The following is a 13329-nucleotide window of genomic DNA, read 5'->3' as shown; positions in this document are numbered from 1 at the left end:
ACAGCTCTTAACCAGGGACTGATGGGACCGGTACACAAATGCCCTAGCTCCCTTCTCTTTCAAGTGGAATTTTCTGATTCCCAGAGTTTCTCTGTGGATTAATTCCAGTTGCCTATAATATTACCCAGTTAATAACAGACCCTTTAATGCTTTTTTTTTCTCTTCTCTTTCTTACCATCTTACTCCCCTGTTGGATGTCCTCTACCCCATTTCTCACATTTAACTACTTGAACTAGGACGTTTATTACTGGGTTTGAGTCTGGGAGAAACCATATAAAGACGTTTTCTTGAGGAAACAAAGTTGTCAAGTTGCTTTCTATTCATCTATTAATATCTATTAAATAATCTTTTAATAGATTGTTTTTTGTTTTTCTGTTTCCTATATGAGGCTAGACCGTGCATTGATTTCACTAAGAGTAACATGCTTAGTGAGGTTTTTTTTGACAGTTAAAATGGAATTATTACTTTTATTGACAATTTAGGGGCATAATGGACATTTTCACAGAACAAAAATGAGACAGTCCCAAGATAATGGAGTATAAAAGTATAGTATACAGGTTAATACTCTTCACCCTCATCCTCTCCCTCAGCACTATCTGTTCCAACCTTCTCATAATCCTTTTCAAGGGCAGCCATGTCCTCACGGGCTTCAGAAAACTCTTCTTCCTCCATCCCCTCACCCACGTACCAGTGAACAAAGGCATGCTTTGCATACATCAGGTCAAACTTGTGGTCCAGGTGAGCCCAGGCCTCAGCAACAGCTGTGGTGTTGTTCAACATGCACACAACTTTCTGTACTTTGGCTAGGTCCCCACTAGGCACCACAGTGGGAGGCTGGTAGTTAATACCAACCCTGAAGCCAGTGGGGCAAAAATCTACAAACTGGATAGTACACTTGGTCTTGATGGTGGCAATGGCAGCAATGACGTCTTTGGGGACCATGTCACCATAGTACAACAGACAGCAAGCCATGTATTTACCATGGCAAGGGTCACATTTCATCAGCTGAATGGTTGGCTCAAAGCAAGCACTGGTGATCTTGCTAAAGTTACCTTTATGGTTAACTTACATTTCCTTATACACATTACTTACTTACAGTATTTTTAAAATAATTATACAGTGTAAAAGTGGTATAAAAAGCATAATGACTCTATTAATTTTATAATTAAATGCATTCAGTTTAAGCATGTAAGAGTAGGGATATGGTTTGGCTCTGTGTCCCCACCCAGATCTCATCTCAAAATTATAATCCTCACATGTCAAGGGAGAGACCTGGTGGGAAGTGATGGGATCCTAGGGATAGTTTCCCCCATGCTGTCCTATGATAGTGAGTTCTCATGAGATCTGATGGTTTTAAAAGTGGCCATTTCCCCTGCTCCTTCTCTGTCCTGCCACCGTGAGAAGATGTGCCTTGCTTCCCCTTTCCCCCACCAAGATGGTGTAAGTTTCCTGAGGCCTCCCCAGCCACATGGAACTGTGAGTCAATTAAACCTCCTTCCTTTATAAATTACCAGTCTTGGGCAGTTCTTTACAGCAGTGTGAAAACGAACTAACACAGTAGGTATCACTTATGTGAAATGCTAAGGGGTAAATAATCTAAGATAAACAGTTCCAATGTCATTTAATTCCAATGTCATGTACAGTCATGGAATCTTGCTGAATTCAATTGTCTGCAAACAGTAGTGATTGGTGACATAGGAATACTAGATTAAATTGATAGGTATTAACCAAGTTGAGAAGAATGGATATGAGAGGGCAATTGGCTGTCAGTTCATATTCTTTTACTACTTTATTATTTAAAAGGCAAAGTAAAAAGTGCAACTCTCTACCTTTCTCACTTTGTTCTCTTATTTGAGGAATAGAAGGAGTGAAAATGGAAGCAACGTATAAGTTCTTTCTTAGTAAAAAGCAGATTATCTTCTCAATACAACTTTAATTAGAAGGCTATACCTGCATAACTTAATAGGAGTAGCTTGATTTTGAATTTGGAGCCCATCTCTAGGAAGCAAATGGATAGAGACCAATAGGAAGGGACTGAAGGGGACAGGAAGGTTAAGAGCTCACCTGGAAACCATATATAATCACAGCTTAATATGTTACAACTGCTTCTTTATCATAAATATAAAAGCAAGGTCATAAGCACCCCACATTTATAGTAAATGTTGATAACATTTTATCATCATGACACCTATTTTTCATTCTTTCTGAGGTAGGCAAAGTCCAAATTTCATGTCTTCCCAGGTTTACTTTTCTAGTTTCATGCATTGACTGCACATTTGATTTTGGGGAACTGTTCCCTCTGTGTGTCAGGTTGGCAAGAGGTAAGAAGTCTCTCACTAGTGATGCCTACTCATAGGATGGTTCTGCCTTCCAAATACACCTGGGACCATACATTCAGTGTTTTGTGTTTGCCTATCAGGATGGTTTGCAAATGATATCAGTGGTTGTATCTTCAAAATAGCAGTTGTCAAACTCTTATTTTCCCAGCAATTGAATAATTTTTTCAGATATAATATTCTGTAGAATTCCAAAACATAATTATATATGAAAACACTGATTCAACAGACAGGTAGCTGAAAATGGTAACAGCCTGCGGTATACTCTCACTGCACTCATTATTTATCCAGAAACATGAAAGAGACGGTAAGAAATTTTCATTTCAAAATTCAATCACCAACAATATCTAACTGCTGCTTGTATTTCTCATTATAAACATCAAAGTCAGACAGGTAAGTACTAAAATTTATAATTCAACAAAATGAAGACATGACCTGCTAGAAATTAAATTCTTATTGGAAAATCGACTATTACATGATAAGACTATGTTCCAAGCAGATTAGTCTGAATCTTACCTGGCGTAAACGTGGGAGGGTCATGTTATTGCATGACTGGGTTACTGATATGGGAAAAATGAGTTATATAAATCTTATAGAAGATACAGTTTACTGTGATAAGCTCAAAGGATGTGCACTTAGCAAATTATACCAAGAGATATCAGGCTGAGGGATATTCAAGGATCATGGATTCTCTATTCTCGTTGGTTCTCCCTATACAAAATTCTATCTGGTTGCAAGAAACCCAGATTAAGGCCTCTTCTAACCCTTTATAATTCAAATTTGTCACCCTGAAACTCCAGGATGATTTCATAACATGATTGCAAAATCCCATTAACCAACCCTGTAGTAACTTAGTCACAGTGTTTTTTTTTTTTTTCACTTCACCACTAGCGTCCTCTTGCTACACTGCCACAGATTATGTAATAATTACCAGGTGTTGTACATGCCCACTATGGGCTGGCTTAGCAGATAGGCCTCAATAAAGCCATCCACATATGTGGGGTCTTGCTTATACATCTGAAGAATGAGCGTAAATCAGGCACTGACTTTAAAAAAGAAAAAGACGAGGGCTAATATATATTTTCACTAAGAAATACTTAGCAGATGGTCATTTATACACACAGATTTTTATAGAAGCTTTTTTTTTTTTTTGAGATGGATTTTCATCCTGTCATCCAGGCTAGAGTACAGTGGTGTGATCTAGGCTCACTACTACCTCCACCTCTTGGGTTCAAGCGATTCTTGTGTACCAGCCTCTTGAGTAGCTGGGACTACAGGCGCCCGCTACCATGCCTGGCTAATTTTTGTATTTTTAGTAGAGACGGGGTTTCACCATGTTGGTCAGGCAGGTCTTGAACTCCTGAGCTCAAGCAATCTGCCCTCCTCAGCCTCCCAAAGTGTTGGGATTACAGGCGCGAGCCACCATGCCTGGCCTATAGAAGCTTTATACTGAGATTTGCACACAAGAATGGTTTAATAAGGCAATACCTTGAAAGGATGTTCACCAAAATGTGTTAAAATCATGTCTATAATACATGTGAGTTAGTAATTTCTAGTATACTCCCAAAGTGTTAAAATATATTAAAATAAAAAATTTGGGTGAAATTATTTGTATGCAACATGCTCAACTATGCAGAATTTTAGAGCTTCTAGAAACATAGCTTGAAAATAAATCCTAAACTGAGGTCTCTGACTTTGGGGGGCTGTTTGCAAACTGAATTTGGATTATTGCCATTTTACAAATGAAGAAAGAAAAAACAAACCTCTCCCTCTAAAAAAAAAAAAAAAAAAAAAAGTCAAAGGAATTTCATTTGACCCAGTCATGATTACTCAGGAACTCAGTGGCAGAAATGAAAAGTGGAGCTGAGGTCTTCTGTGCTGAAGTCTAGGAATCGAATGAACTAAACTTCCAGTAAGTAGAGCCTAGCACTGAAGTTACAGATTAGAGCTGAATTATTGTAATTTGGTGTAAAACAAAATTCATTTCACTGAATTGGGAACAATTAATTGTTTAAAAATAATACTAAGATATAATTTCCTGTTACTTTGACTTTGTTCCTGATCTATGTCTGATGGCTTGGGAATGATAAACAATTGAAATGTAAAGCTACGTGTAGAAATAATCATTAGGCTTTGAAGACAGAACCAGTACTGGTAGAAATTGTAAGCCACTGTATTTGGCTATAAAATCATCCATAATAATCTTCTTAATAGATTTTGAGCCATCAGATAGATTATAAAGGGTTTGTAAAAAACCAAGTGTCATTTGCTTTTCCTTAAGAAATGCTAAATGCTAAAGTACATTCCCAATAGATGATCATTTTACATGACCATCATTTAAAGAAATCCTTTTCCTTAAAGTAAAATTTAGAACAATCTAGTCTAGACTGAAGATTTGGGTGGTTATTTGCATCTAATCTCATTCTCATGGAAAATTTCGAGCCACCCTCTCTCCCTATCATGGGGATTTAAGGGGTGGCTCAGGCAAGGTGCTGACGTTGGAAATGCATGACAAGGTTTCGGTAGTGGAGGAAGGCATGGGGTGAGTATTCATTAAAGCCATTTAGTTTGCTCACTCAAAAGATAAATTGAAAGGATGGAAAAGGATCTAGAAATGGACACAAAGTCAATAGTAGAATTGAGACAATGTGAAAACAGGTGGACATGGAGCATAAAAGGGTCTCTTACCTTTATTGATTTTCAAGCATGTGATTTTATTAGTTTTGGAAGGTACGTATAAACATATGTTTATATATATGCAATCATTCTTTTCCTTTTACTGAAGATCCTTGATATCACTGATTAGGGTCAGTGATAGTGGATATAAATCAACAAAGAAACAGATCTCATAAACCAGCTCAATTAAAGAACATTAGTAACTAATAATCACATGAGAAGATAGAGCAGGTTTAGGCCATTGCATACAAACAGAGGTTACATTTTTAAAAATGTTAAGTTCTAGAATACATGTGCAGGATGTGCAGGTTGTTACATAAGTAAATGTGTGCCATGGTGGTTTGCTGCACCTGTTAACCCATTGCCTAGGTATTAAGCCCTGCATGCATTAGCTATTTATCCTGATGCTCTCCCTTCCCCCACCCTCCCAACAGGCCTCAGTGTGTGTTGTTCCCCTCCCTGTGTCCATGTATTCTCGCTGTTCAGCTCCCACTTATAAGTGTGAACATGTGGTGTTTGGTTTTCTGTACCTGTGTTAGTTTGCTGAGGATAATGGCTTCCAGCTCCATCCATGCTCCTGCAAAGGACATGATCTTGTTCCTTTTTATGGCTGCATAGTATTCCATGGTGTATATGTACCACATTTTCCTTATCCAGCCTATCATTGATAGGCATTTGGGCTGTTTCCATGTCTTTGCTATTGTGAATAGTGCTGCAATGAACACAGGTATGCATGTATCTTTCTAATACAACAATTTATTTTCCAAAGGAAACATTTTATATGAAAAATATACTATCCCTATAATATGTATTTGTACCCAGTGGGATAATTCTGGGAGTAAGACAGTGTAATGCAGTTTGTTGGGTTGTTGCAAGGCTTCTAATGTTCTGCTCCCAAACATGACTTTCTTTCTTCATTCTTTTTGACAGGAATACTTACAGACTTGGCAGAGTAGAAACAATGACAGAATATATATTCTTAGTAGATAAACAGGTTATTAAAGTGCCTTTTGATGGGACAGGGCCAAAAAGTATCATGAATAACCAAGTGTTCATTTTATTCCAAGGAGGGTGTTCCGTAAATGACTCTGATTTGGGGCCAGGAGTTAACAATCTGAGCTAGTGGCAAAGGAGACTTGCTGTGTCACTTTGGAAAGCATGTGTTGACGAACATTGTTGCTCTTTCTGATGGCAGTCTTTCTCATCATTTGCCACAGCTGAGAAGGCAGGCATCTCCCACAAAGTGGTTTAGATGACAGATGCTTCTTGCATGGACGCTCTGAGTTAACTACTTTTCTAGAGATTCCTTTCCAGCTCAAGCTGGGATTACAGAAACCATTCAGCAAATGAACATTGACTGGACCAGCTGCTCCATATATAACATATTAAGGCTCTTCAACTTGTTTGAAGCCTGGTACAATTTATCTGCACAGGTGCTGCAGGTGGAAAGCTATTAAATTTTCATTTATGTTGGCATTTCACAGGCATTCAAGCTTTCCAGAGCTGGAGCAGGCTGCCATCTTAAATGATTGGATTTATAGGAAGCTCAAATCTTGTGGAGAGAAAAGGGAACATGTAGGCATTGACCTTGTTGGCTCATAATGTCTCCTTGGTTTCTGAACTTATTCAGTGTTTTGTCCTCCCTTCCTCCCAGATGCTGTTGTGCCAGATTCATTAACTGACTAACCCTGCTTTTCATTTTAATGACAAACATTTCTAATGTCCAAATAATAAACTCTGGTCTCAATACTGACTGCTGACTTTAATCACTGGTTATCTGCTAGTCAGCTCTAGCTTAGTCTTAAAGACTTGCCTGAAGTTATCATTCTGTAATGCTATATGAAAAAAAACTGATTAAAAATGGTACAAAAGACTAGATTAACATATGAATGGATTATTATTTTCACCTAAACACAGATGAAAGAGACACAAATACGATAAATACATCCTATTCTGGAGCAGGGCATGTCTGCTATATGTATATATACACACACACTATATTTATTATATATAGTGTGTATATATACTGTGTATATATATTATATATAGTGTATATATATACACTATATATATAGTGGTTCACGCCATTCTCCTGCCTCAGCCTCTCAGAGTAGCTGGGACTACAGGTGCCCACCACCACCCCCGGCTAATTTTTTGTGCTTTTAGTAGAGATGGGGTTTCACCGTGTTAGCCAGGATGGTCTTGATCTCCTGACCTCGTGATCCGCCCGCCTCGGCCTCCCAAAGTGCTGGGATTACAATATAATATATATAGTGTGTATATATATCGTATTTTATATATATAGTGTATTATATATATAGTGTGTATATATATTTTATTTTATTTTTGAGACAGGATCTTGCTCTGTTTTCCAAGCTTGGAGTCCAGTTGTGTAATCACAGCTCCCTGCAACCTTGAACTCCTGACCTCAAGTAATCTTCCCACCCTGGCCTCCCAAACTGCTGAGATTACAGGCATGACACACCATCCTAGCCTCAGATATATATTTTCTTCCTTTCCATGGGTTATCTTCTCACTCTATTGAGAGTGTCCTTGGTATATAAAAGTTTTAGATTTTGACGTAATTCAATTTATCTATGTCCCTTTGCTGCCTTTGCAGTCTTTATTATTTCTTTAATGTTGACTCTCTTCATAGTATTTTTATCGCGATGGAAAAATTTTGGTTACTTTGCTGTTTTCTTAAGCTTTATGTTACAGACCTTTAATTAACCTCGCTGCCTGAGATGCTTTTCATTCCTGTAGATTGTGACATCCAGCCTGAATTGTAGCTCCTTATGGAGTGCCAGCAAGCAGGCAATAGGGCCAAGGGACCTTACACGCCAAGTTGACTTCTATTTATGTTCTCTTCAAAATTGGAGTTCTACTCTAAACAGTAACACTTTATTTGGTTGGCTTGGTAGCCTCAGAATTCCACCATCTTTTTAATCTATTTATTCAACATTCACTGGTGCTTATAATTTCAATTTGTGCAGTTTGTTTAATCCCTATTTGTGTCATCTGAAAAATTAATGAGTATATCTGATACCCTCATCTAGGTCAGGTTTGGTTTTCTTTTTGAATATTTTATTATTTAAACTTTTTCCACATCTTTCTCCCCTACTTAATGATTTCTTACCACGTTGTTTCATAAATAACCTTTTCAAATCTGTAATTTGAACTCACTCTTAGATAACTTCTGAATTAGACAAAATTATTCTTTTTTTCTCACTTATAACCCTTTCTGGCACATTTTGTATACAGAATTATGTGTTAACTAAAATTATATCCTTAGTAACCTAAAACTTTAATGAACCCCTAAAAAGCAAGAAATCCTGAATAACAGTGGGCATTTATCGGTAAGAACAACTCACAGTTTTAGAAACATATTTCCCCATATTACAACACTTCTTAGTTGGAAATGACCCAGATATTAAATGAGCATTAAAAGTAACTTTAGGATTTTAATTTACGCAAAAAGTTTACCTAAGACATTTATCCCATTCACTGTACTTATTACTTTTAACAAAGGAGACATGAGACATCAACTAACGTATGTAAAACAAGCATTGGTTTGGTCTGGAAAGGCGGGACAACCAAGGTGAGGAGTCTTGGGGGCTTTCAGATCACAGGTTGGAGACAAATTGTTGCATTCTTTTGAGTTTCCAATTAGCTTTTCCAAAGGAAGCAATCAGATATGAATTCATCTCAGTGAGACTGAATAGAATGGGAGGCAGACTTGCCCTAAGCAGCTCCTAGCTTGAATTAACACTGACATTTTAAAATATTTAGCAAAGACAAACATAAAATTCAGACAAAATGTATGCTGACAATTCTGAAGGCATTTCTATTTTTATTCCACCAATAATTTTAAGGATAGCTTGTTTAGTAAAGTTTTACTTTAAATCACATGAACTTGAAAATTGTTAACACTTATTTACTTAATTTATAAGCGCTCTTTTACTTACAAGCCAATTTGGTAGACACAACATATAACAATGTGTGCATACAAATAAACACATCTAGACATGTATACACACATAAACAAAGATCCCACAGCTTGAAACCTTAGCCATGAGATAGCAATACAAGCTTGCTGGTTTTACTTTGCCTCAATAGATAATCCAAGGAAGGCTGTGAACCAAAATTTTGGGTAAAGCAGTCTCCATGGCCGTTTGATTTTTTGTTTGTTTGTTTGTTTTTTGAGACGGAAGTCTCGCTTTGTTGCCCAGGCTGGAGTGCAGTGGCATGATCTCGACTCACTACAAGTTCCGCCTCCCGGGTTCACGCCATTCTCCTGCCTCAGCCTCTCAGAGTAGCTGGGACTACAGGTGCCTGCTACCACCCCCGGCTAATTTTTTTGTATTTTTAGTAGAGACGGGGTTTCACCGTGTTAGCCAGGATGGTCTCGATCTCCTGACCTCGTGATCCTTCCGCCTCGGCCTCCCAAAGTGCTGGGATTACAAGCGTGAGCCACTCCGCCTGGCCGGCCATTTGATTTTTAAAGGCTAAACCTCCCCAGACTACAGGAGCACTGGGGTCAAACAGTACAAAAGGAGAGCATCACACGTTAACCAGGCTCCCTACTTACAATAGGAATACAAAAGCCTGGATACATGCAATGCCATCCCACTTTCCCATTAGACAGTAAACTTCAGATTTTAAACAAATTTGGGACCAAGCAGCATTGCAACTGTGAGAGAAAATTCTAAGGAGGGTTTAATACTAGGCCTCAGAACCTCTGCCAAGAGCCTCTTCTTTTGAGTGTGAGGTCCACAGAACCCACGGAGCATCCTCCTGTGGGGTCCAGTCTTAGAGTTCCAGATGTCTCTGACCTTAGGTGGTCGCCACCTGCAGGTTTCCCCTCCATAGCATAATATGAGGTTGATAAGAATAGGAAACAGCCGCTGTAAGACTCTCCAGGCTGGCTTGCCAAAATATGTTAAGGGTGTCCAGGTTCTTGGCATCTTGAACAAAGAATTGGACAAAACGCACAAGTAAAGCAAGGAAGGAATGAAGGGATTTATTGAAAATGAAAGTACACTTCACAGTGTGGGAGCGGGCCCGAGCATAGGGGCTCTAAGGGCAGGTTTTTTTTTTTTTTAATATATATATTTTAAAGCAGCTAAACCCCTTTTTCAAACAGAAGCTTAAGCGAAAACTCAGTGCAGCTGATAAGAGCAGCAGCTGCTCTGTTTGGGGCAAGGGATAAAGAAGTTCAGACTCCTGCTTTCCTTCCTCCAGTTCCTAAAGCTTTTCTTCTGAACTTGGATAGAGGCTTTACTCAGAAGAGAAAGACCTGCTAATCAGGTAGGAAATGGAACACAGTCATTCACTCCTCTTCCCCAGCCCTACTTACATCAAAGCAATTCTGCTTTCATATGTTAAACATATTTAGAAGTCCATGTAACATTCAACTTAAACAACAGGGTTCTCTGTGTGAAATAGCTGTTCAAAGACCTCCAATCTAGTTCACAGGGCAAAACGTCAACCCATATAGAGCTGAGGACTTGTAATCATGATACAGCTCTATGACACCCCAATGTGGATACTAACCCAGGTGAGTAGCTCACATAGGGAAGATTAAAACCCAGAGGGGGGTCACCTGGCAAAGAGACCAGTTACTGAGACACACAACTCTTAGTTTTCATTCTAGAAATTGTAAACTGGAAGGGAACTCAGAGATCACCTAGCCCAGAAGCTGCAAATGATGTGTTGGTGTGTATAACATTTTAAAAATCCGTCACCAGCAATTAAAAAAATAAGAAATGAGACATAGGGCTTTGGTCCAGTGAGAGGGGGCTGGACAGAACTGCCACAGCTTACAAAAAGCATGCAGGTTATATAGCATTTTCACTTATCACCCTTCCCTCAACTACCTCCACCTGACAATCTTCATTTAATCCAAACAAAGGGCCTTGATCGCCTGTATGGCCTGTGTTCCATGGGATGGGCAAGGGCCTCAGATGTTTCTTATGGATAAAGAATTAATCTCCAGGTTGGTCATGCTCAAAAGTCTGAATTCACAATGCCCATGCATACATCTGTCATATGTGGGCATTCTCAGGGTATGCTTAAGTTATCACTGTCAGGTTCATCTATCATCTGCCATAAACTTTTTGTGCTTAACATAATACCCTTGAGATTCATCCATGTTGTAGCGTGTGATCAGATTTCTGTCTTTTTAAAAATGGTGTAATATTTGCAATATAAACATCATAAAAGTATATAGTCACTAGCCTATCCAAGGTCAATGCTAAAGAAAAAATCTTAAAAGCAGCTAGAGAAAAAAGTCAGATCATGTACAATGGGAAGCCCATCAGGCCAACAGCAGATTTCTCAGCAGAAATATTACAAGCCAGGGGAGATTAGAGGCCTACTTTCAACATTATTAAAGAAAAGAAATTTCAAGCAATAATTTTATATCTTGCCAAACTAAGCTTCATCAGTGAAGGAGAAATAAAATCTTTTCCAGACAAGCAAATGTTAAGGGAATTTGTTACCACTGCACCAGCATTATGAGAGATCTTTAAGGGAGTTCTAAACATGGAATCAAAAGTATAATACCTGCTACCACAAAGTTGCACTTAAGTAAATAGCCCATAGATCCTATAAAGCAACCATCTAACAACTTTGCAATAGGATCAAACCTTAATATCAACATAAACCTTGAATGTAAATGGTCTAAATGTTCTACTTAAAAGGCTCAAAGTGACAATTTGGATTAAAAACCAGGACCCATCTGTCTGCTGTCTTTAAGAGACCTATCTCAGTGACAACATTCATAGACTCAAAGTAAAGTTGGAGAAAGATCTATTGCTGAAACTGAAAACAAAAAAAGAGATGAGGTTGCTATTCTTGTATCAGGTAGAACATACTTTAACAACAGTAAAAAAGACAAAGAAGGAGATTACATAATGATGCAGGGTTCAATTCAACAAGAAGACAACTATCTTACATATATACACAACCAACATTGGAGCACCCAGATTAATAAAACAAGTGCTTCTAGATCTACAAAAGACTTACACTGCCACTCAATAGGACACTTCAACACCTCACTGACAGTATTGGACAGATAATCAAGGCAGAAAACTAGCAAGTAAATTCTAGACTTAAATTTGACATTTGACCAATTGGATCTAAAAGATCTAATAGAATATTCTACTCATCAGCCACAGAATATACATTCTTTTTATCTGTATGTGGTACATATTCCAAGATTAGAACACTTTTTTTGCTGGCCAAAAGCAAGTCTCAATAAATTAAAAAAAAAAAAAAGAAAGAAATCATTCCAACCATACTCTCCAATCACAATGCAATAAAAATAGAAATAAATACCAAGAAGATCCCTCAAAACCACACTATTGCATGGAAATTAAACAACTTGCTCCTGAGTTAATTTTGGGTAAGCAATGAAATTAAGGCAGAAATTTAAAAAATTCTTTGAAATAAATGAAAATAAAGACCCAACATACCAAAATCTCTGGGATGCTGCAAAGGAAGTGTTAAAAGTTTACTGCACTAAATGCCTACCTCAAAAACTTAGAAAGATCTCAAATTAAGAATCTAACATCACACCTAATAAAAATAGAAAAAAGGACAAACCACAAAGCTAGCAGAAGAAAAACAACTAAAATTAGAGAACTGAATGAAATTGAGACCCAAAAATCTACACACAGAATCAATAAACCAAAAGTTGGTTTTTGAGAGGATAAACAAGATTGATAGACTGCTAGCTATGTTAACAAAGAAAAAGAGAGAAGATCCAAATAGGCATAATCAGAAATGTCAAAGGTAGTATTACAACTGATCCCACAGAAATAGAAAATTCCTAGAAACACACAACTTCCTAAGACTAAACCAGGAAGAAACAAGAATCCTGAACATGTCAATAATGAGTAATGAAATTAAATCAGTGATAAAAATTATACCAACCAAATAAAGCTCTGGACAAGATGGATTCACAGCCCAATTCTACCAAACATACAAAGAGGAGCTGATATAAATCCTACTTACTATTCCCAAAAATCAAGGAAGAAGGACTCCTCCCTAACTCATTCTATAAACCAGTATCATTCTGATATCAAAATCTGGCAAACACACGACAAAAAAAGAAAATTTCAAGCCAACATTCCTGATGAACGTATGATATGGTTTAGATCTGTGTCCCCACCAAATCTCATGTTGAATTATAGGCTCCAATATTGGAAGTGGGGTCTGGTGGGAGGTGGTTGGATCATGGGGGTGGATTTCTCAGAATAGTTTAGCACCATCCCCTTGATGCTGTTCTCATGATATTGAGTTCTCATGAGATCTG

At 37.9% G+C, this 13329-nt stretch overlaps 1 protein-coding gene across 1 annotated transcript; it reads right to left on the bottom strand.

Moving 5' to 3' along the window:
• Positions 1-558: 558 nt before the first annotated feature.
• LOC105534178 (tubulin alpha chain-like) lies at positions 559-6245 on the bottom strand. Its single transcript, XM_011972869.1, has 2 exons — positions 6185-6245; positions 559-1052 (listed from the first exon to the last, which is right to left on the bottom strand). The coding sequence occupies exons 1-2, from the start codon at positions 6243-6245 to the stop codon at positions 559-561; spliced, it is 555 nt and encodes a 184-aa protein (XP_011828259.1).
• Between the last annotated feature and the right edge of the window lie 7084 nt (positions 6246-13329).

The sequence above is a fragment of the Mandrillus leucophaeus genome, unplaced genomic scaffold, assembly GCF_000951045.1.
Source record: "Mandrillus leucophaeus isolate KB7577 unplaced genomic scaffold, Mleu.le_1.0 Scaffold131, whole genome shotgun sequence".
In the NCBI taxonomy this organism is placed as follows: domain Eukaryota; kingdom Metazoa; phylum Chordata; class Mammalia; order Primates; family Cercopithecidae; genus Mandrillus; species Mandrillus leucophaeus.
This window is presented reverse-complemented; position numbering and strand designations above follow the sequence as displayed.